Consider the following 24,283-nt stretch of genomic DNA (forward strand, 5'->3'; position numbering starts at 1 on the left):
TCGCCCCTTGATGTGAGTCGGTCTCTGTTGCAGTCTATTAAGGAACATACAGTAAATAATGATTAACTTTGAAAATCTGTGGGTAAAATTGGGCTCCAAAATGGTCAAGGCATCTGCAGCACATCTTTAATAGGCTTATGGCCTTTCGGTGATGGTCGTCATTTGTAGATCGTCATTTGCTCAAGGGTGTGAGCAACCACTCTTTACTGGGTACCCTTAGGAGCCCACACGCCAGCTATGGACCTGGGGTCTGTGCTGGAAAGGTTCAATTAGGCTTGAATCCCTCCGAATAAATAAGTCATTGCACCTGACAGTAAAACAGACACATACAACACACAGCCGCACGTGGACATGTGCACACAAACAATTGGCACAGCTTTTTTGTTCATAAATGTCTCTGGTTGCCGCATTAGTGTCATGACATGACTGTGGTCTAACGCTCCCTAAATTTGTGGGAATCCAACTACGGACGTGTAGCCCCTTGTTCACTATGTCTGGAAAGTCGCAACTGTTGGGAAAGTCGATGCACTTCTCCACCTGAGCAAACATCAAGTACAGAGGAATCTTGATTATCCGAATGAGATGGGCAGGCACTATTTAGTTCAGATAATTGATTATTCGGTTAATTGATCCAGTGCCTGTCCTCTGGGGCTCAGACTTTTCTGAAGTTTCCTTTTTTCCTCACTCTGCCTGCCTTGCTCCCTCTGTCTGCGTCAGGGTTTGTTTCTAGGCAGACACGCACTTGTGTGTAAGGGACTTGCAGCATTGCTGGAACCCCCCCCCCCACCTTTAAAAACAAATCAGTTCGAAGGGATTAACACAGCGAGCACTTATAGAGTCATAGAGATGTACAGCATGGAAACAGACCCTTCGGTCCAACCCATCCATGCCGACCAGATATCCCAACCCAATCTAGTCCCACCAGATAGCACCTGGCCCATATCCTTCCAAACCCTTCCTATTCATATACCCATCCAAATTCCTCTTAAATGGTGTAATTGTACCAGCCTCCACCACATCCTCTGGCAGCTCATTCCATACAAGTACCACCCTCTGTGTGAAAACGTTGCCCCTTAGGTCTCTTTTATATCTTTCCCTTCTCAACCTAAACCTATGCCCTCTAGTTCTGGACTCCCCGACCCCAGGGAAAAGACTTTGTCTATTTATCCTATCCATGCCCCTCATAATTTTGTAAACCTCTATAAGGTCACCCCTCAGCCTCCGACGCTCCAGGGAAAACAGCCCCAGCCTATTCAGCCTCTCCCTATAGCTCAAATCCTCCAACCCTGGGAACGTCCTTGTAAATCTTTTCTGAATCCTTTCAAGTTTCACAACATCTTTCCGATAGGAAGGAGACCAGAATTGCACAGAATATTCCAACAGTGGCCTAACCAGTGTCCTGTACAGCCGCAACATGACCTCCCAACTCCTGTACTCAATATTCTGACCAATAAAGGAAAGCATACCAAACGCCGCCTTCACTATCCTATCTACATGCGACTCCACTTTCAAGGAGCTATGAACCTGCACTCCAAGGTCTCTTTGTTCAGCAACACTCCCTCTGACCTGACCATTAAGTGTATAAGTCCTGCTAAGATTTGCTATCACAATATGCAGCACCTCGCATTTATCTGAATTAAACTCCATCTGCCACTTCTCAGCCTATTGGCCCATCTGGTCCAGACCCTGTTGTAATCTGAGGTAACCCTCTTCGCTGTCCACTACACCTCCAATTTTGGTGTCATCTGCAAACTTACTAACTGTACCTCTTATCCTCGCATCCAAATCATTTATGTAAATGACAAAAAGTAGAGGGCCCAGCACCGATCCTTGTGGCACTCCACTGGTCACAGCCTCCAGTCTGAAAAACAACCCTCTATCAGCACCCTCTGTCTCCTACCTTTGAGCCAGTTCTGTATCCAAATGGCTAGTTCTCCCTTTATTCCATGAGATCTAACCTTGCTCAGCAGTCTCCCATGGGGAACCTTGTCGAACACCTTGCTGAAGTCCATACAGATCACATCTACTGCTCTGCCCTCATCAATCTTCTTTGTTACTTCTTCAAAAAACTCAATCAAGTTTGTGAGACATGATTTCCCACGCGCACAGCCATGTCGACTATCCCTAATAAGTCCTTGTCTTTCCAAATACGTGTACATCCTGTCCCTCAGGATTCCCTCCAACAACTTGCCCACCACTGAGGTCAGGCTCACTGGTCTGTAGTTCCCTGGCTTGTCTTTACCACCCTTCTTAAACAGTGGCACCACGTTTACCAATATCCAGTCTTCCGGCACTTCACCTGTGACTATTGATGATACAAATATCTCAGCAAGAGGCCTAGCAATCACTTCTCCAGCTTCCCACAGAGTTCTCGGGTACACCTAATCAGGTCCTGGGGATTTATCCACCTTTAACCGTTTCAAGACATCCAGCACTTCCTCCTCTGTAATCTGGACATTTTGCAAGATGTCACTAACTATTTCCCTACAGTCTATATCTTCTATATCCTTTTCCACAGTAAATACTGATGCAAAATATTCATTTCGTATTTCCCCCATTTTCTGTGGTTCCACACAAAGGCCGCCTTGCTGACCTTTGAGGGGCCTTTTTCTCTCTCTAGTTACCCTTTTATCCTTAATATATTTGTAAAACCCCTTTTTGGATTCTCCTTAACCCTATTTGCCAACACTATCTCATGTCCCCTTTTTGCCCTACTGATTTCCCTCTTAAGTATACTCCTCCTTCCTTTATACTCTTCTAAGGATTCACTCGTTCTATCCTGTCTATACCTAACGTATGCTTCTTTCTTTTTCTTAACCAAAGCCTCAATTTCTTTAGCCATCCAGCATTCCCTATACCTACCAGCCTTCCCTTTCACCCTGACAGGAATATACTTTCTCTGGATTTTTGTTATCTTGTTTCTGAAGGCTTTCCATTTTCCAGCCGTCCCTTTACCTGCGAACATCTGCCTCCAATCAGCTGTTGAAAGTTCTTGCCTAATACCGTCAAAATTGGCCTTTTTCCAATTTAGAACTTCAACTTTTAGATCTGATCTATCCTTTTCCATCACTATTTTAAAACGAATAGAATTATGGTCGCTGGCCCCAAAGTGCTCCCCCACTGACACCTCAGTCACCTGCCCTGCCTTATTTCCCAAGAGTAGGTCAAGGTTTGCACCTTCTCTAGTAGGTACATCCACATACTGAATCAGAAAATTGTCTTGTACACATTTAAGAAATTCCTCTCCATCTAAACCTTTAACACTATGGCAGTCCCAGTCGATGTTTGGAAAGTTAAAAATCCCCTACCATAACTACCCTATTATTCTTACAGATAGCTGAGATCTCCTTACAAGTTTGTTTCTCAATTTCCCTCTGACTATTAGGGGGTCTATAATACAATCCCAATAAGGTGACCATCTCTTTCTTATTTCTCAGTTCCACCCAAATAACTTCCCTGGATGTATTTCCGGGAATATCCTCCCTCAGCACAGATGTAATGCTATCCCTTATCAAAAATGCCACTCCCCCCTCTTCTCTTGCCTCCCTTTCTATCCTTCCTGTAGCATTTGTATCCTGGAACATTAAGCTGCCAGTCCTGCCCATCCCTGAGCCATGTTTCTGTAATTGCGTTGATATCCCAGTCCCATGTTCCTAACCATGCCCTGAGTTCATCTGCCTTCCCTGTTAGGCCCCTTACATTGAAATAAATGCAGTTTAATTTATTAGTCCTACCTTGTCCCTGCCTGCCCTGACTGTTTGATTTACTTCTGTTCTCACCTGTACCAGTCTCAGATTGATCTCTTTCCTCGCTATCTCCCTGGGTCCAACCCCCCCCCCCCACTTTACTAGTTTAAATCCTCCCAAGTAGTTCTTACAGATTTCAATGCCAGTATATTAGTCCCCTTTCCAATTTAGATGCAAACTGTCCTTCTTGTACAGGTCACTTCTACCCCAAAAGAGATTCCAATGATCCAAAAATGTGAATCCTTCTCCCATACACCAGCTCCTCAGCCATGCATTCATCTGCTCTATCCTCCTATTCCTGCCCACACTAGCTCGTAGCATTGGGAGTCATCCAGATATTACTACCCTTGAGGACTTCCTTTTTAAATTTCTGCCTAACTCTCTGTAATCTCCCTTCAACCTTTTCCCTTCCTATATCGTTGGTTCCAATGTGGACAATGACCTCTTGCTGGCCCCTCTTCCCCTGTGAGAACATTCTGCACCCTCTCTGAGACATCCTTGATCCTGGCACCAGGGAAGCAACACACGATTCTACTTTTTCTCTGCTAGCCACAGAAACATCTGTCTGTACCTCTGACAACGGAATCCCCAAACACAATTGATCTCTCAGAAGCCGTCGTACCCCTCGTTGCATTAGAACCAGTCTCAATACCAGAAACTTGGCTGTTCGTGCTACATTCCCCTGAGAATCCACCACCCTCTACATTTTCCAAAACAGCATACCTGTTTGAAATGGATATATCCACAAAAGACTCCTGCCCTATGTGCTGACCTCTCTCACCCTTCCTGGATTAACCCATCTATGTGACTGTATCTGAGACTTTCCACCCTTCCTATAACTGCCATCCATCACATACTGTTGCTGTTGCAAATTCCTCATCGCTTCTATCTGTCTCTTCAACTGATCCACTCGATCTGATAAGATTCACATCCAACAGCATATATGGCAGATATAATCTGCAGTAACCCTTAAACCGTCTTTAAACTCCCACATCTGACAAGAAGTACATATCACTGGAAAGGCCATTTTTGCTTCTTCACAATCTACAGACCCAGAAAATAACACCGTCTTATTCCTCTACAAACACTGCCCCAGGTTAAATTAAGAGCTATGGCTTATATTTTAAGTTTAATCAAGAGACTTATCTCCAAAAACATAGAATCAAGAAAGAACCCACTGTACTCACTAATACAGCCTTTCTCTTGGACAGACTTAAAACAACAATTAACTCATCTGATTCTGTGTTGCCCAAACTGGTTTCTCCAAGATTAGTTGTGAAATTCACTGTTTGTTAATTTTCCCAGATGCACTCTGATGTCCAGCGACACATGAATTCAAAAACAGCAAAGGCAGTAACTGTGCAGGGTCTCTCTCTGCCTCTCTCTGCCCTGCACTGTGCTAAAGTCTGACCCCTGTTCAGGAGACTGGGCAGTAGCAGACTGTGCACGAGCCCACACCCTATCTGGGCCCCAACCTCTGCATCCCCCAATTCTGTCCACCCCGCACCCCATCTGATTCCCCCATCCAACCCTCAACTCCATCCAATCCCCCCAACATCTTCCAACCATGCCGCCCTGCCTACCTCTGCCCCCGCACCCACCCACAATCCTCCGTCCACCCACCCTCCGGGGCAGCCAGACTGGACACCAAAAGTGAGACTCTGCTGCCTTTGGGTGGGGTGAGTATCCAAGTAGCATGCGCACGCATACAATGTTTTACTGCAACTTTAGTCATGTTGCATCTTTGCCCTATGCAGGACAATGTTGGAGGCATCATCTGAGGCTGGGGGGGTTTAGGGTACACAGCCTCTGTAGAACTCCAGGGAAAGTGTGGGTAGAGAGGGAGAGGGCGGGAGGTCAGTCATTTGGAGACCATGCCTGGGCTCCCATCGATGTCCAGGACTGTTCTCGGCAGCATTTCAGTAAGCTGACCTTGCTTCTAATCATTGTAAACAAAAGGCGCGATCAGTGTTGGAAACACCTCTTTGATGTAATGTTTCTGTCGGGACCTTGATCTCCTTACGGATAATTGATATTCGGATAATTGAGGTTCCTCTGTAATAGTGATCAACCTGTGGGTGACAGATTGAGAGCTTCTGTAAAGGTGTGAAGAGACCTTTGGGAGAAGCCAATTATATTGAAATTGAAGACCACCATGATCTTGAGTGCAACAGGTAGTGCATGAAGTTCATTTGATTGTGGCACATTTCTCAAAATTATTCTCTGAAATTTAGACTTTGCCTCACTCCCTTTCAGTCATTTTGGAAAGAGCTTGTCAGAGATGCAACCCACCTTTTCTTTGGGTGATGTCTTCTCTTTCCTGCTGTCTCTTGTGGAAGCTGACACTTATCTCCTGGGTACTTTGGCTCTCAATACACGTCACTGCCATTGCCCTTGCTTTATCACCTGTATGTGGTAAGTTAATGCACTCATCTTTTCAACTTCTTCCTTCACTACATACTCTTCACTTGGTAAGCCTAGCAGTCTGTCCTGTCTGAGTTTGGCTCTGTGAAACAAAGAATGATCCTGAGGGGATAACAGAATTGCCCTCCCGCCTTCACAATTGTGTCTTAGCACCTTTCCTTCTGTCACCAACCTTCATCACTGAAGTGTTTAGTTGTGAAACTACTGAGCTTTGCACCGCTCACTGCTCCTTCAAATACAGACTGATTGATTCACTCCTGCATTTACTGCTGATAGGCAGGAACCCTGTGACTGCAGGAGTGACTGTTCTTGCAGTTCAGGCACTTCAGCTGCCCTCAATTTTGAACAGTGTCCACAGGCCTGATCAATTGATAGTGGGCTGCATTCTGGACTGCAGTTGTGGGTTGGGCAACCTTACTTTACAGGGATACAAATGTTTTCTTCATTTTCCTTTGGATATGGGTGACACGGGCAAATCAGTATCTTAGCATCCATCTCTATTACATATCAGCCACAAGGTGTGGAATTGAGTTGCATCTAGACAAGACCAGGTAGGAGCGACAGTTTCCTTCCCTGAAGGACCTTATTAGAAGATTTGGGATTTTAACAACAGTTCAGCAGCTTGTGTGGCCTTTTCTGATACAAGTTCTTGCATCACTGCATTTATTGAATTCAGTTTGACCATGGTGCCATTTGATTGCACATCCTTGGTATCGCTATTCCATTTTTACAACCGTGAAACTTAGTTAACCTTGGTTCTTTTTCCTTTCTGTGTACAGGATATTGATGATATGGATGCTGATCTCTTTGGAAAAAGGAAGAAGTTGCAGTCTATTCCAAGTGTATCCACGGGAAAGACTGCTGGGACGGAAAGTTCCTCATTAGAATCTACCAGAAATACACACAAATCGGGAGCAGCAAAAGACAGTAAGTAACATAGCAAACATTCAAAAATAAGCAATGCTGTCTGTACAATCTGCACAAGCAACACAGGCTTATGTGAGCAGGGGAGTCTTTTTAAGAGATTGTTGGAATCTTTGTGCAAATAAAGGTATAATTATATAGTGGTTTGAGCAAGTGTGCACTGGGAATTGTTTCACAAAGCATCCAAATAAGGTGCAGTGCCTTCAAACATGGTCTTTAAAGGATAGCCTTAACTTGGTAAATGGCTTAGTCACCGCTCCCGTTTGGATTCTTAAGGCCTGGCTCTAGGTTAAGCATGCTAACTATGTTTAAATGTAGTGCTGGAGGTTTCATTGCATGATTTGCCCCCACTCTACACCTATTAATCGGCCAAAGCGTCCATCCTTATAATGCACAGCTTTCCTACGTTTGATTAGAATGGAAAACATCTCATACCCTATTAGAATGATGTTTGACTGTCAGACAAACAGCCTTTTCTTTTGTCCATTTTCATTATTTTACATCAGGTTATGAGAAATCTTTAAAGAAAACGACAAAAACAATACTTATTTTTAAGATCCCTTTGATTTTTCTCCATAGTTGCCCAAAACAGGGTCTTGGAGATTGATCTTCAATTTATGCAAATTCCAGAACAACCCTGCAGGATTGGTAACTCCACTGTAGTACCATTTGCAGCTCTGTAGCTGGTTCAGTGAAGGCTTACAAGAGCAGTCTGACATACTTTGCCCTTTTTCAGTGTGGAAAGATACTTAGTTAAAGGTGTAGAGGAAAAGGGAATTAATTTTGTGCTGATTTCTTCTGACCTGACCTTGGAATTTAGAAGCATGTGCAGTCTACATGCCTTGTCCACAACGCAACTAATACAAATTTGTATTGATGTGTCACACTTCAACTTTGCACCCTTAAAAGGATAGGTGACTTTAAATACAGATGCATAGGTGAAGTGGAATAATATATTATCCATTCAATTATATATTCCTGGTTGATGAAGTAACATATTACTTGGCCCACTATAAGGATCACAACAGCAAATGCACTAATAGATTTATATAAGCAGAAATTAATGTAAAACTATAGCTTTTACTAAAAGACTTCGAAATATATGGAATAATTAGACAAGGTAGTGAAACCATGGGAGGCTTGCAAGATAGCGCTGGATATAAAGGAGAATTTGGGGTTTCAATTTGCCCCCATTTCTGACTTGGACTGTTTTCAATCAGTTATCATGAGGGACGTTGCTGAGGGGATGTTTCCAATAAAGAAGGAAATGTTTAATTTGTTTAGCACCTTTCGTACCTCCTGAGAAAAAGAACAGGAAATTACATTACCACAGGAAATGACGTCACCAACCCAAGGAAACCTAAACATATAAATAGAAAGCAGGCCATACCACCAGTGATTCATCCGGAGGCTCAACTAATGATGTTACCTAGTATGGTGATGAAACGTCTGAAAACAAACCTTCCAGCTCAGCAAGCAAACCTACATCCAGACCCCCTTCCTGATTTGAATACCATATCATCTATTAATCATCTATTCTAATTCAGGCTAAATTGCAATTTGAAGTATCTTGGAAGTAAATCTAAGTGGACCTGTTGATCTGCTTTAACAAGTGGCATTTTTACTGCTCCTTTGGTGCAAATTGCTAATATTTGAGCAGCAAGTCAAGTTGCACTCAGCAAATGCAGAAATTTGCTGGATTTCTCTGTGCTAGAATTGCTAACTGTCCAGGATTGCTCTGGAATTTCCAAAATTGAAAGGATGATCATCCAGTCCTGGGTACTTGGAGCAAAATCATGGGGCCAATTTTAAAAAAAATGTTTTTTCTATTGTGGTTGTGGGTAGGTTTGCTGAGCTGGGAAGTTGATTTGCAGATGCTTCGTCCCCTGTCTAGGTGTCATCTTCAGTGCTTTGGAGCCTTCTGTGAAGCACAGCTCTATTGTGTCTTCTGGAATTTTTTTGGTTTCGTTTCTGCTGCTTCCGGTTGCTGGTTCTGGTTGTTCGTTGCAGTGGTTGGTATATTGGGTCTCGGTCAATGTGCTTGTGGATGGATTCCATGACTGAGTGCCATGCTTTGAGAAATACTATATGAACCAGATATATGAACAGATCGATGGAACACCTATGGGCTCACCCATCTCTGGGCTCATAGCAGAAGCTGTGATGCAAAGATTGGAACAAACAACCCTTACCACAAATCCAACCCAAACTCTGGATCAGATACATAGACGACACTTCTGTTATCTTTAAGAAAACAGAAATCGAGAACGCTCACCAGATTATTAACACCATGCTCGCAGGGATCAGATTTATGAGCGAGGAGGGAACCAACAATCAACTCCCATTCCTGGATGTGATGGTAGAAAGAACACAGAATGGTGAGTGCACCACAGAGATGTCCAGGAAAGCCACACACACCAACCCGGTCTTGAACTCCAACAGTAACCACCCAAACACACAAGAAAAACTGCATTAGGACCCTGTTCAAAAGGGCTACAACACAATGCAGCACTCCCAACCTACGAAGGGAAGAACACCTCTACAGCGTCTTCGCCAAGAATGGATATCCGCCGATAAACAACACGACGATGATATGACCTAACTCACTAAAAATCCTCTTAACTGACAGCCAGATTTATCCGACCACTAGGATTCGTGACAGCCCATAAACTGAAAGCCACACTCAGACAACAACTCACCAGAACAAAAGACCCTATAACCATCATGTGCAAGACTAATGTAATTTACAGGATTCCATGCAAAGACTATACAAAATACTATATAGGGTAAACAGGCAGACAACGAGCAATCAGCTTCCATGAACACCAACTAGCCACTAAACGCCAGGACCAGCTGTCCCTAGTAGCCATACATGTAGATGATAAGGACCATAAATTCAACTGGGACAACACAACGATCATGGGGAAAGCTAAACATAGGGCAGCCAGAGAATTTCTAGAAGTGTGGCAATCATTCATGGACTCTATCAACAAGCACATAGATCTCGACTCAATACACCACTATAATGAACAAGCAGAACCGGCAAGTGAAGCAGCAGGAATTGAACCAAACAAAATTCCAGAAGACACAGTACAGCAGCACTTCACAGGAGACTCCAAAGCACTGATGTCACCTAGACAGGGAATGAAACATCTGCAAATCAACTTCCCAGCTCGGTGAGAATGCCCACAACTATGACAACCAGCACCCAAGCTACAAATATTTACACAAACCTTGAATGTTTTTTTCATTTCTATCAATCATTTTTTCTGTTCACTTTTGTTTTTGAGGTGGATTGAGAATTATTTTGGGAAAAGTGAAAGTAATTTGACAAATTGCAAAGTTGGGCATCAAAGAGTCTACTGACTAGAAAATTGGTGTGAGAGTTTGAGCCACAAAGAAGAGTTTTTTTGGGCCTCCATTGACCCAGGGGCAATGCTGAAACAGATTGGTCAAGTGGGAAGTCCTTCAAGAATTCAGCAATCAAGTCTGAAATCCCAAAACTGCCCCAAATCATCATTCCTTCCTTTAATTGTTCAAAGGCTTACGAAAAACTTTAATTGTATACTCATCTCTGCAGATGTGGTTGGTGAGGATGAGGAATATCACTCTGCCCCTCTAACCTCTAAGCGCCAATACAAGAAGTTCACATTTGATGGTAAGTTTTTAATGCATGCAATGACCATGGTATAAGTCATTATGGAACTTGGATTGCTCAAGTAACGATGCAGATTTGAGTGGGATAAGATGATTCGTTAACCCTTTTAAGCCGTCACTTGATGTTAATATCTGGTTAATCACATTGCTAGGTCTGTTTCTGTCTTTATTTAAGTTTAAGAAGAAACAGGTGGTGGCTATTAATTGTCTTAGTGCTTGCATGTAGGCAGCACCAGTAACACTGGGGATTGGAAAGAATTGAGAGACTGAGTAATCAATAAATTATCCGCAAAGGAAGGCATCTTGGTTTTCTGACACACCAAATGGCTTGGAGCCCTATTTAGGGTGCAAGTGGGGTGGGAGGTGAGAAAGGAGACTGGAGGAGGAGACACCATAAATATCCCATTCTCAATAATGGGAGGGCCCAGCAGAGTCGTACAAAGGTTGAGGCAAAAGCATTTTCAACAATCTTCAACCAGAATTGCTGAGTGGATAATCCAGCTCATCATCCTCCCAAGATTCCCAACATAACAGATGCCAGTCTTCAGCTAGTTCAATTCACTTCACATGATATCAAGAAAGCGTCGGAGGCTCTGGATTCTGTCCCTGACAGCATTTCAGTAATAGTCTGTAGTCTAGTGATCCAGAACTTGCACACTGTTCCGTTACTGCTACAACATTGGCGTCTACCAGATAATGTGGAAAATTGTCCACGTGTGCCCTATAAGTCTTGGAATACTCCCCCACTTGTCCGGATGCCTTCAACAACACTGGAGAACCTTGACACCATCCAGCATCCAGATCAAAGTAGCCCATTTGATTGATATCATAATTGTAAACATTCATTCATTTCACCATTAATGTTTAGTAGCAACAATGTCTACCATCTACAAGATGCACTGCAGAAGTTCAAGGCTCCTTAGGTAGTACCTTCTATGACCACAACCACCTAGAAGGACAAAAGGCAACACCATCCAAGATTTTCTCCAAGTCACTCACCATCCTGACTCGGAAGTATATCACTATTTCTCCAGTGCCAGTGGATCATAATCTTGGAACTCCCTGTCTAATGGTATTGTACTATCTGCAGCAATGAATTGCAGCAAGTTTCAGAAGGTAGCTCACCACCAACTTCTTTTGGGCAACTGGTAATTGGTTATAAATGGCCAACAATATCTACATCCTATGAGTGAATAAAAAGAAGTGTTGAAGGAGGTTGCAAGGGGGGGGGGAGCGTAAAGCTCTAATGGGAGTTGGTAGGGGAGAAGGAGAGTGTGAGAGGGATGGGAGAGGAGAAGGAGGGTACAAGTGAGTGACGGTGGGGGAAGAGAAAGATTGAGGATGAGGAAGGCGAGAACTACAGGGGCTTGTGTGAAGAGTGTAGTTGTAAGGGAATGGGTGAGGGAAGCTCAACAGGGAGGAGGTGGAAGTTGGAAAGGGGAGAAAGTTTTATGCTGTTCTATCAAGGAAGATGGAGCTTAACTAGCAACTAGGAAAATGTGAAATCAGTGACATAATTAACTCCTCTGAGGTAAATATGGAATGTGTCGCTTAAGACTGTATATCTTCAGGAAGTACTAAGTAGGTAACCATGTGATAAACACTGTTGATTGTTAAATTTAAATCTGAGGTTAAGATTTTCCACCTTTGTCCAACATGATGGAAACACATTTAGCTCTGGCCTCACCAATCTTTGGAAGGAATTTTAGGGTACTGGCTTCTTCCGTGTAGAAGTGTGTGTCCCTTATTTTTCACAATCTTGGTGGAAATTAAGCTCCGGCATTCCATGAGTAGTCACAAATGTAATTTCTGATTTAATGTATGTTACCACTGTCTAAGATAAAGTAAACTCTCACCAGGTATTATCCATGAACGAGAAAATACAAACTTAATTGCTTTTTGGCAATGCTGTCACATTGTTGTCAGCTGTGGCAATCCTCAAGTTGGTAGCTGGCCAATGAACCTAGGTGTTGGTCTGAGTTTGCAATTCTTTCTTTGTGACAAAATCTTTTGTATTTTATTTCTTTTCCTTTTTGGAGTCTGAATCCTGAATGCTCGTTTTCCTCTCAGCGCTATGACAAACTACCACTTACAGCCAATCAGCCAATCCACAAGTTGTTGCTGGGCAATAACTTTTTCTCTCTCTTTCCCCCCCCAAAAAAAAACACCTGGTGCCAGCATCTCCCAAGAATACCAAATCCAGATTCAGCCAAAAAAAAGTCATACTGTTCCACTTTTCCTTTTGAGTTGTGGAAAAAAAACCTAATAATCCAAATTGCCATTTTTAATTTTATATTTCTTAATAAAATACATGTAATCTTTATATATCACAGCAAAACTTTTGTTGTTAACTTATGCGTGTGGTCATGTGCCAATGCAAATATGGTGGTGTGTACAGTCTTTTTTTTTTCGAGAAATACTTTCTAGCATTTTGAGGCTTTAAATTTAATGGAAGTTTGAAAATTATTGAGATATTAATGAATTCTCATTCTGCATCAATGTGTGTCTAGATGCCCCATATACCAACACAATTAAAGAAAATATTATTACTATGTGACTGAGTTGTGATGAACCAGTTAGTGAGAATGAAAAAGAAACTCCTCAAAATCAAAATGTAGTGCCTGGAAATCAAAAAGGAGGTCCTGGAGCAAACCTGAAGAAGAACCCTTAAAAATAACTTAACTTGTGCTCTTCCTGGAAAGTGATAACTATTTGCTTTCACTCGTTTTACACTATTACACAGTTTCATTTATCCCCAAGTTGTGTTATTTGAGCAGCACGGGGTCATGTGCATTTAAAAAATGTGGTATTCTTGCATTGAATATGATTGTGCATTAGATATTTTTTCTCAGGAAGTGTGGTGAGGACTTTGTTGACCTCAGTTGGAAGTGACCATTCTTCACCAAAATAAAATCTTTTTTGCATGTTTTTTTCCACACAAAACTTCAGATGAGGAGGATGTTGGTTCAGAAACAACAAAACAAGGTAAACAGAATACCGAAGAAGAGGCCTGCATTTTCCTTGCTCTTCTTGTTGCACTGGAATGCTTAGAAGCTGCACTTCCTCCCAGACTGAAACCTGCTTTGTGGTTTTCCGTCACAAATTCCCTCTCTGAAACCTTAATCAATTCCACAAAGTTTAGTCTCAGCTCTTCAAGAGGTTTCTTCTATTCCGAGCTGATAGTATGAAAATGGCAATCTGATAATTCCAGTTTTGGGGTGAACAAAAAAAATGACTGCATGATCAGAAGCAAGCTGTACTTGGGTATAGCTTTGTACAATGCTCTACTTCCCATCTCTTAGAATGTAAACTATTTGTCTCTTAGTGTGTTGTTGCATGGATATTTCTTATGAATATTTTAAAATAAATGAAATTGCTAAATTATTTTACATTTAATTAATTATTTTCCTTCTATGTTACAACTATCTGGGGAACAAAATTAAAACTGAATTTGAACATTGCCATCAGAGATGTAGTCTAGATTATGAACATTGAGACATTTAGTGTTGTTCCTATGCTTCTATTGTCTGTTCCCTACAAATCCCCTTATTCCTCACACTGTGCTTTGGTAACCAGTGCAGCCCCAGCCAGATGCCAAAGGCTTTTTCAAGTAATTCCATGAATGCATTTTTTGAATACTTTCTGTGGGTATTGTTGCAATAAATGTTTCTCTTTACATAGTGCTCCTGTCTCTTTTCAAGATATAGACGATCCGTTAGCAGGAATTTTAACAGATGAAGAAGATGAGCCAAAGAAACTGAAAAAAGTGGTGGTGTCAGGACAGAAACGTAGCCCTTTAAAGTTTGATCTGCAGCCACAGAAAGAGGAAAAAGGTATTGACAAATGGTGCTCTGATGAAAATGTTTAGTATTTTCCATTTTGTCAAAATGAAATTTCACCGATTTGGAGGATTGTGACTTTTGAGACATTTGTACTATTGAATGTTCAGTCTTCTACATGGTACAATATATGTACAGTCAACACTTTCATTATGAGTAGTTTAAATTTTATTTTTCTAGATGTCCATGGTACTCTTCCCTCGTCTGGGAGATTCAGATAGTCCTTGGTTGACCATAAGTTGGCTAACAAGTAACTGATATAATTTAATTTGCAATTTCATCCCAAAGGAAATTTTAATTGCTAGGTAGTAAATGGGATCTAATCTGCAGCCAGTTCTTTCACCTGATTCTTTGTCTGGGAAATCCATTCCCTGGTTAGTACTTTTTGTTTTTTTAGATGGCTGTTCAGATTGTACATTTAAGGCTTGCTCTTGGTGTGTGTTTTCATCCTTTTATTGATGAACCTTTCACAAAATGTGATCCCCATATCCCCAAAACAGGGAAATGGTCATAGAGCCTCCAGATTAATTTCAATGCTCCTTCACCCTTTTACTATAGGAAGGATATTATTAAACTAGAAAGATTTGCCAGGATGCTTCCTGGACTGGAAAGTTTAAGTTATGAGGAGAAGCTGGATAGGCTGGGACATTTTTTCCCTGGAGTATAGGTGACCTTACAGAAATCTATAAAATCATGAAAGACGTAGATAAGGTAGATAGCAAACAGCTTTTCCACATGGTAGGGGAATTTAAAACTAGAGGTTGTATGTTTAAGATGGGAGGAGAGAGATATAAAAGGTCCTGGGGCAATCTTTTCACAAGGTGGTGAGTGGCTGGAATGGGCTGCCAGAGGTAGTGGTGGAAGCGAGTACAATTTTGTCATTTTAAGAAACATTTAGATAAGTACATGGAGGGATAGAGGTATGGAAGGATGTGGACAAAATGCAGGCATTTGGGACTAGTTTAAAATGTGAAAACTAGGCAGCATGAACAAGTTGGGTCGAAGGTCTTCCATGATCCTGGTCCCTCTGATGATCCAGCAACAAGTTACACTTATATGGAGTAATTAATTAATCAACTAACACTATTTCATAATTTCACAGGAGCCTAATTAGTCAAAAAGTGACTGTCAAAGAAAGGAGGCATTATGGCGGGTGACTAAATAGGCAAGTTGTAAGGAGTGGCTTGAAAGCATAAGGTTAGGTTGTGAAAAGATCTGATAATCTGCCAGAAGGGCCTTGAAGCAAAACTTGATGTAGTTTGTGCATCCCTTGGTTTGGAATTCATGCTGATCTGGGATGTGCTGTATATCCGTGGGTCTGGTTGCTAATCAGTTTTAGGCAGGACAGAAGAGTGATGGAAAGCAAGTTGTGACTGTTAAGTCAATAACTTTCCATTTGTAATGCCATCTTCCATTCATGTGTTTTCTTCTTTATCTAGATATAAGATCAAACATTGCTGATTGCTATTTCAAACCTTAATAATATTCATATCCTGCCTTAATGTATACATAGGTTCTCCTTCAAGGTCTCCTGTTTTTTTTGATGTAACCAGGGTGAAGATTGAGACTTTAATTTGAAAGAAGATATAAAGTCAAATACCTTTTTGAATGGATGTTAAAGATCTAATGGCATTATTTGAAGAAGAGCAGAATGTTCTTTTGGTGGTGTTACCAATATTTATTCTCAAGCAGGGTTAGATTAGATTAGATTCCCTACAGTTTGGAAACAGGCCCTTCGGCCCAACAAGTCCATACCGACCCTCTGAAGAGTAACCCACCCAGACCTATTTCCCCATATTCATCCTGACTATGGGCAGTTTAGCATGACCAATTCACCTAACCTGCACATCTTTGGCTAAAAGAGAAAATGCTGGAAAATCTCAGCAGGTCTGGCAAGATCTGTAAGGAGAGAAAAGAGCTTACAGATGCTGCCAGACCTGTTGAGATTTTCCAGCATTTTCTCTTTTGGTTTCAGATTCCAGCATCCGCAGTAATTTGTTTTTATCTGCACATCTTTGGATTGTGCGAGGAAACCAGAGCACCTGGAGGAAACCCACGCAGACGCTGGAAGAATGTACTAAATCCACACTAACAGAAGATTAATTGGTCATTTCTCCTAGACAGCTTGCCCTCTGCAAAATGGTTGGCTGATTTCCTAACATTTTCAAAAGCTACATTTGGCTGTGAAGACCTTTGTGCAAAATAATTGCAACTTCTTTCATTAGTTGACTTGTCACCCAGGGCCATAATGACCGCCACACCTAAAGTATTGGATTGGCACGAGTTTTTGAGTGTGCTAGTTTTACTAATCTGAGATTGTTTAATGCAGTATTGTTGTGGGCTGGTAAAGCGATGAGGGGTTGCTTTGAAAGAATTTCCAGTATTGGCGACAGGTGAGCTTGGTGCAAGGAATCACAGAGTTTAGAAAGTTCATCATTCTCAACTTTCTTCTAATCCTGTGAGTATTTGTGTTTATTTCCCTCAGTGCCCTCCAGTTCTGCTTCTGTTTCAGCTGTAACCACATCAAAGAAAAAGGATGAATTGTTCTTTGATGATGAAGGCGATGACTTTATTGATGCACTTGGATTTGGCGATAGTCCAAAAATACACAAGGCAGAGCAAAACCTGGAGGAGTAAGTGTATGCTGGGGTGGACCTGATTGTTTAAATAGTGTGGGGCAGGACCTTATTAATGACAGACCACAATTCAGATAACTGAGGCATCCCTGTGGGCCTCCTTGAACTAGCCTCAACTAAGCCCTTAACAAGCTATCGGTCACCTACCCTGCAAGTCTAACTTCATCTCTGCAAGAGTGGCTGGAAGTGGGCGGGAGCTGAGGAATGGTGGACCAGTTGGCAGGGATAATTTTGAGTCCCACTCCACCTCTGATGAAATCCAGCTGAATATCTGTTAAAGGTGTGAGTGACACTTTCCCTGTGAATTATTATAATTAATTTGAGACAGTTTTGTCAGCATTCCTGGTTTAATTGTGCTTTTAAATTCATGGTTACCTGAGTCAATGCCTTTATTTACCATATCTTCAAAGACAGCTCCTCTGTGGGAGGAGCAGTCCTCTGCTGCTGTAATGGACTGTTGGCCTAGATTACGTGCTTAAATCTAGAAGTGGTCATACATTGTCATAAGTCTTTAACTCTGAGGTCAGAGCTATACTGGACAGAATCTAGTGAAGCTCGTAGAGCAGAAAGCAAGATGGTGGGATCACTTAATTATGCAAAACGTGAGACAGCAATTTTCTGATGACGGGATGAAAGTTGGGAAGTAAAATGGTGGCCGATTAAAGACTCTCATGATTCCCAATAGCACTCAGTCAGGAGAATCCATTTTAACACTGTGTCATTGAAATGCGTGGTCACTAGTTTAAATTGAGCCTTTGTAATTGAATTGACAGAAAATGAGAAATGTATACTTTCAGATTCACAGGTGGGTAAAATTGGTGTACATCAAGCAAAAAGTAGTTTTCCTGGTGGATTTGGAGCAAATAGGAGTTGCTTTTACTTTTATTGAGAACTTTGTTCCAGGGAATAGGAGGCTGAACTGTTGCAAGAAGTTCAGATAGCAACTGTCCAGAAGGGTTGTACTTGACCGACCATGGGAGGAGAATTGGCTAGCTGTGGACCTAGGAAGGATTATGTGAGGTCCAGAGAAGGGAACAAGATGGTAGAGGGTCAATCTGTACCAAAGGTAGTTCAGGCAAGAGTGAGGGAGAGCAGGTCAGTGGTGAGGGTGGGAGAATCAACCGGTAACGAGGCAGGTCAAAGGTGATTGTAATAGAGAATGATGGTTTGTAGATTAGGGGTGAGGGGAGGAGAATCTTATTGAGGGGGGGGGTCGCTCATGTTAATGTAGTTGGAAAGAGCACCTGCTATTTGTGGATGGCCCGAGGGAAAACCTACAGGAAGGCATCATGGGGCTGCTCGTGTGGAGCCTGTGCCTTCTTTAAATGTAGTGACAGCAGGTGATTGGCATCCACACCTGTGTGGGGTGGCAGCAGCTCCAGTTCAAGAGCCTCCTCTCACATGTAGAATAATACAGCTAGCTTGCAGGCAATGTGTGCTGACCAGACCTTCAGCCCCCCCTTGCCCCATTGCACAATTGGCTGGACCCCTCATCTGTGCGTGGCTAATTGGCTGGCCACTGAGTCACTTGTTCCATCTCTGGGTGAAAATCCAGCTCATCTCTGATCTCACCATGGAGACATCTACTGTTCCAACAAGACTCCGCCCACTAAAATCTTATTGAATGGTGTAGCTGGCTCAGAGGCTGAATGGGCTACTTCTGCTCTTAGTTCTTATGTCTACAAGTGACCAAATCTGTCAAGTATGTGCTATTGTAGTACAGGATTCTACTGAGTTTTGTTTAGCCTGTGTCCTTTGATTTCACTTGTGTCTTTTCTTTGTTAGTGAGACACCCCGTCCTTCTCGCTCAAAGATGGATGAACTGTTGGGAAGAGGAACAGCTAAGAAACTACTTGAGCGACCTACAACTGGAGAAAGAAAAGAATTTAAACTAGATCCAAAATACAAAAAAACACAAGGTAATCCTGGTGACAGTTTGTGCATCCACAGCACATACTAAATCACACTGAGCATATTGTAAAATTGAAGCCTTTTTGAAGCACTTTCTTATGAGCTTAATTGAGAAGATGGGGGAAGCATTGGCTATGTGATATAAATATATTACTGATCCAGAAATTCAACTAATGTTCTGGGGACCTAGGTTTGAATCCTGCCACAGCAGATAGTGGAATTTTAAATTCAATAAGATATCTGGTATTAACCGTTTACTGATGAGCATAAAACCATCGCTGATTGTTGGAAAAACCCATCTGATTCACTAATGTCCTCCAGGGAAGGAAATCTGCCATCCTCATCTGACTTGACCTCCATGTGACTCTCGATCCACAGCAAAAGACGTAGCAAGCCGCTCAGTTGTATCAATCACCATGAAGTCTCAAAAAGGAATGAAACCAAGCTTATCACCTGGCATCAACTATACACCAGATAAGACAACAGCAGAAACAGCCCTATCAGCCCCGCAAAGTCCTCCTTACTAACATCTGGGGACTACTGTCAAACTTGGGAGAGTTATCTCGCTGACTAGGCAAACAACAACCTGATATAGTCAAACTCATGGAGTCATACCTTGCAGGCAATGTCCTAGATACCACCATGATCATCTCTGAATACATCCTGCCCCCGCAGCAGATCCAGCAGAGGTGGTAGCACAACGGTATACAGTTGGGAGGGAGTTGCCTTGGGAGTCCTCAACATTGACTCCGGACCCCATGAAGTCTCATGGTATCAGATTAAACATGAACAAGGACAACTCCTGCTGATTATCATGTACCATCTACCCTTGGCTGATGAATCAGTACTCCTCCATGTTGAACAACATTTGGAAGTAGCACTGAGGATGACAAGGGCACAGAATGTAATCTGAGCAGGGGATTTCATTGTCTACCACTGAGATTGGCTTGGCAGCAGTACTACTGATTGAATTGATAGGGTCCTAAAGGATATACTTATATTGATTCTGTGGTAGGTGGAGAAGAAACCAACAAGAAGGAAGGACATATTTGACCTCAGCTTCACCAATCTGCTGGCTGCAGATGCATCTGTCCATGCCAGTATTGGTAAGAATGAGTCGAGAGTGATGAAGGGCTTATGCCTGAAATGCCGATTCTCCAGCTCCTTGGATGCTGCCTGACTTGCTGTGCTTTTCTAGCACCACACTCTCATCTGTGGTCTCCAGCATCTGCAGTTCTCACTTTCTCCTCCTTGGTAAGAATGACCACTACACAGTCCTTGTAAAGACAAAGTCCCGCCTTCATGTTGTCACTATCACTGTGCTAATTCATACAGATCCAGCAACTCAAGAATGAATTTTAGGGAACCCTAGATCCCAAAGCAGCAATTTCCTGTTTTCACTGTAATTTTGTATCCATGCCTTTTACCTTTAATTTTGTGAACAAGCCTAATACTTTATCAAGTTCCTTTTGGAAGTCCATATGTGCAATGCACAAATGGAAAATGTTGTCACATTTGTTGCTTCATTTCAGTATAATTTGCTCTTCAGCTACCTTTGTGATTTGTCTCCAGATTATGAAGGTAAGGTCCTTCCTGTTACCCTGAAAAGTAATGGTGGTCTTCTGCTGGGAGTTTTTTACAACTGAGTTATTATTAGAAGAGAAAATGTATAAAAGAAGTGGGGAGAAACTCTAGTTGAATGTGAGGTGCTGGGCAGTGTCTTTTAATTGGATGGCTGTTAGTGATTGATTATCTTTTTGGTTCTTGCTTAGAAAAAGAAGACTTATTAGATGACTTCACCTTTGGTTCTTATCAGCCCACTGTGGCCACTACCCCAGAGGATCGTCAGTCCAGGCGTCAGTCAGTGAGGTACCTCATTTTTTCTGAGAACCCAGAAAGGGTGTTTATTGTTCCTGCCAAAATAAGAGCACTGTTTTGCCATTCTGCATCAGTTTGTTGCTGTGAGCTAGTGGGTGGCATTGTGTCTCAGTAGTTAGCACTACTGCCTCACAGCACCAGGTACCCAGATTCGTTTCCAGCCTCGGGTGACTGTCTGTCTGTGTGGAGTTTGCACATTCTCCCTGTGTCTGTGTGGGTTTCCTCCGGGTGCTCCAATTTCCAACCACAATCCAAAAGACGTGCGGTTTAGGTGAATTGGCCATGCTAAATTGCCCACTCTGTTCAGGGATGTGTAGGCTAGGTGCATTAGTCAGGGGTAAATATAAGGTAGGGGAATGAATCAGGGTGGATTACTCTTCAGAGGGTCCGTGTGGACTTGTTGGGCCGAAAGGCCTGTTTCCACACTGTAGGGATTCTGATTCTAATTAAACAAAAATTGGCTGGGCTTGCAGCAAGTTCCGGACAATTGTTTGCTGTGTTGAAACTTGTTTCAGCCAAATTAAAACCAGGGCCATTCATTCAGACATGAATGAAGAGGGATAACATCACTTGAGACCCTGTACTTCTAATACATGTCAGTTGAAATGGTTGTCATAAGACCAACTCCTGCTTGCGCCTCATGTCAAGCCTTGTTCTTGATTAATACCACAGCCTCTTTCCTTCCTTCATGTGAGGAAGAATCTCATTGTTGCTGCACACAGCATCATTTGGTTTGGCAGAGTGAGTGTTTTATAATGAAGTTGCATTGTGCTGTGATTTTTCTTGCAACGACTGTGGTGTGTTTGACTGATTTTGTTTTCTTTTGAACTAATCGTTCTCCTGCAGATTTAGCCCTGAGGGTGTTCGAAACTCGATCGTTGATCAGAAGCCCAATGAGACCACACCGACACCGATGACTCCGACATCGGCCCGTGGAAACAAAGGGGCTGCCGATTGGCTGGGGCTGAAAGATGATGTAACTCCTGATCTAGATAATCAAATGCCAATCAAAGATGAGCAGAAAGGAATGTTGTACAAAGCAAAGTCCGATTCAAACCTTCCAGCCAGTCAGAACCACAGCAAGAGGCCTTACTCAGCCGATCGCCCCCCATCTGCATCAAAACCGAATGACAAGACACTGGTCAGATCTGCACCATCCACATCAAAAACAGACTTCGCTGGTGCAGAAGAAGGTGATTGGCTAAAGGAGGCATTAGCTCGAAAGAAGTCTCAAACCCCAGAATCCCATGCCTTGGCATCAAGTAATGAAATTGATGTGGTGACTAACTCATGGTAAGGACCTGGCTTAGGGACATAGGAACAGGATTGAGCCATTCAGCCCATCAAGCCTTGTCTGCAATTCAGTATGATGATGGTTCAGTGGTCAGCACTGGAGACCTGGGTTCCATTCCAGTCTTGGACGACTGTTTGTATGGAGTTTTTACATTCTCCCCATGACAGCATGGGTTTCTGCCAGGTGCTCTGGTATCCTCCCATAGTCCAAAGATGTGCAGGTTGGGTAGATTGGCCATGCTAAATTGCCTTGTAGCATCCAGGGTACATGGATTAACCACAGTAAATACAAGGATTTGGGTGGGGTGCTGAGTCTGGGTGGGTGCTCTTCAGAGGGTTGATGCAGGCTCGATGGGTCGAATAGTCTCTTTCTGCCCTGTAGGGATTCTATGATGGCTGATTATACATTTCAATGCCTTTTTCCCCACACGCTTTAAGTAATTGGTATTTGGACATTTGTCGGTCTCTAAATATACTAATTGACTGAGCTTCCACAGTCATCTTGTGAAGCAAGTTACAAAGATTCTGGAACTGTTGAGTGAAAAAAACTTCTCATCTCAAATGCTAAATGCTTTCTGCCTTCTCCAAACCAGGGAAAACATTTTGCCTGAATTTATCCTGTCTATGCTTATAAGTATTTAGTATGTTTTTAATGAAATCAGCAGTCATTGTTCAAAGCTGTGCGGAATACAGGCCCAGTTTCACTGGTCTCTCTTCATTTGACTTGGGATAACTGGAAAGTTGTCATTAATGATGAAAAAACTTAGCAGATGGAGCATAAGATGAGAAAATGAGGTCATAAATTGGCAACCCTCTACTCTGAGATTGACAACGATGAGGAGCAATTTCTTCTCTGAGGGTAGTGAATCTGTGGAATTCTTTGCAGCAGAAGGCTATCAAGGCTGGATCATTTAAGTATACTCAAGTCAGATAGTTAAATTTTTAATCAGTCAGGGAATCTAGGGTTACAGGGAAAAGGCACCAAAGTGGAGTTGAGTGTTATCAGATCAGCCAAGATCTCATTGAGTGGTGGAGCAGACCTGATGGGCCAAATGGCCTAGCTACTTCTGTTCCTATGTCTTATGCTCCTAGTAAGATGTTCGATGGCACTTCCTACCAAAGCAGGCTTTTCCTGCCTGTTAGTAAGTATCTAGCACTCGCTCCTGTATATTTGTGATGTGTATTTGCTCAGTCTATGATAAGTGCCAGATTTCCTGTCCCCATTGAGCTATTGAAATGTTTCCTTGTTGTAGTCAAAAGAGTGGATCACCTGGTGTATGTGAGCAGTCCATTATCGCCACAGTGAAGGAACCTGCAACTGAGAGTAATCCTGTGGAACCTAGGGGCACCAGGTAGGTGGAACATCTTCAGAGCTGCTTGACACTTTATTCTTGGAAACAGTGGTATGAAATAATGGAGAAGAAAGATTTGAAATAATGTCTTCCTCAGGCTTTTCGTACACTGGTGCAGTATTGAACCAGTGTGTGCCTGTTATTTATAGCCAGTTACTGTACAATCATGGACAAATTATTACAGCATGGAAGAGGCCATTCAGCCTACTACTTGATATCACTCCTCTGCCTTTTCCTGTGGTACTGCATGTATTTCCACTTCAGATAAGATCCAATTCTGCTTTGAAAACAGTGATTGAAATTGTTTATACCATTCCAGACAGCAATATGTTCTAGCTTCTAAAGCGTAAAAAAGGTTTTACCTCATGTTGTCATTGATATTTTTACCATTTAATGTGCTTTGATTCTCGTCCTCCCAACAGTGAGAATAGTTTTTCCAAATTTATTTTGTCCAGACCCTCATGATTTTGACCATTTCAATCACTCCACCTTCTTTTCTCTGAGGAGAAAGATCTCACCTTCTCCAAACTATCCAGAAAACTTATGTTTCTCATTTCTGGAACCGTTTTATGAACCTTTCTGCACCGTCTCTAATGTCTTCACATTCTCCATAATTGTTATAT

At 42.3% G+C, this 24,283-nt stretch overlaps 1 protein-coding gene across 13 annotated transcripts in view; it reads left to right on the forward strand.

Moving 5' to 3' along the window:
• LOC140463826 (fas-binding factor 1 homolog) overlaps positions 1–24,283 on the forward strand; it is a 115,348-nt gene that overhangs the window by 23,644 nt on the left and 67,421 nt on the right. For 10 of the 13 annotated variants that reach the window (XM_072558194.1, XM_072558196.1, XM_072558201.1 and 7 more), the window contains 9 exons: positions 6,950–7,097; positions 10,675–10,752; positions 13,701–13,736; positions 14,453–14,584; positions 17,076–17,223; positions 19,012–19,145; positions 20,910–21,006; positions 21,862–22,308; positions 23,562–23,660. In XM_072558194.1, the coding sequence (XP_072414295.1) occupies positions 6,950–7,097; positions 10,675–10,752; positions 13,701–13,736; positions 14,453–14,584; positions 17,076–17,223; positions 19,012–19,145; positions 20,910–21,006; positions 21,862–22,308; positions 23,562–23,660 (1,319 nt within the window). The remainder of the gene's footprint in view (positions 1–6,949; positions 7,098–10,674; positions 10,753–13,700; positions 13,737–14,452; positions 14,585–17,075; positions 17,224–19,011; positions 19,146–20,909; positions 21,007–21,861; positions 22,309–23,561; positions 23,661–24,283) is intronic. The other 3 variants (XM_072558198.1, XM_072558199.1, XM_072558202.1) reach the window with 3 other exon arrangements.

Source organism: Chiloscyllium punctatum, chromosome 39, assembly GCF_047496795.1.
Source record: "Chiloscyllium punctatum isolate Juve2018m chromosome 39, sChiPun1.3, whole genome shotgun sequence".
Taxonomy (NCBI): Eukaryota; Metazoa; Chordata; class Chondrichthyes; order Orectolobiformes; family Hemiscylliidae; genus Chiloscyllium; species Chiloscyllium punctatum.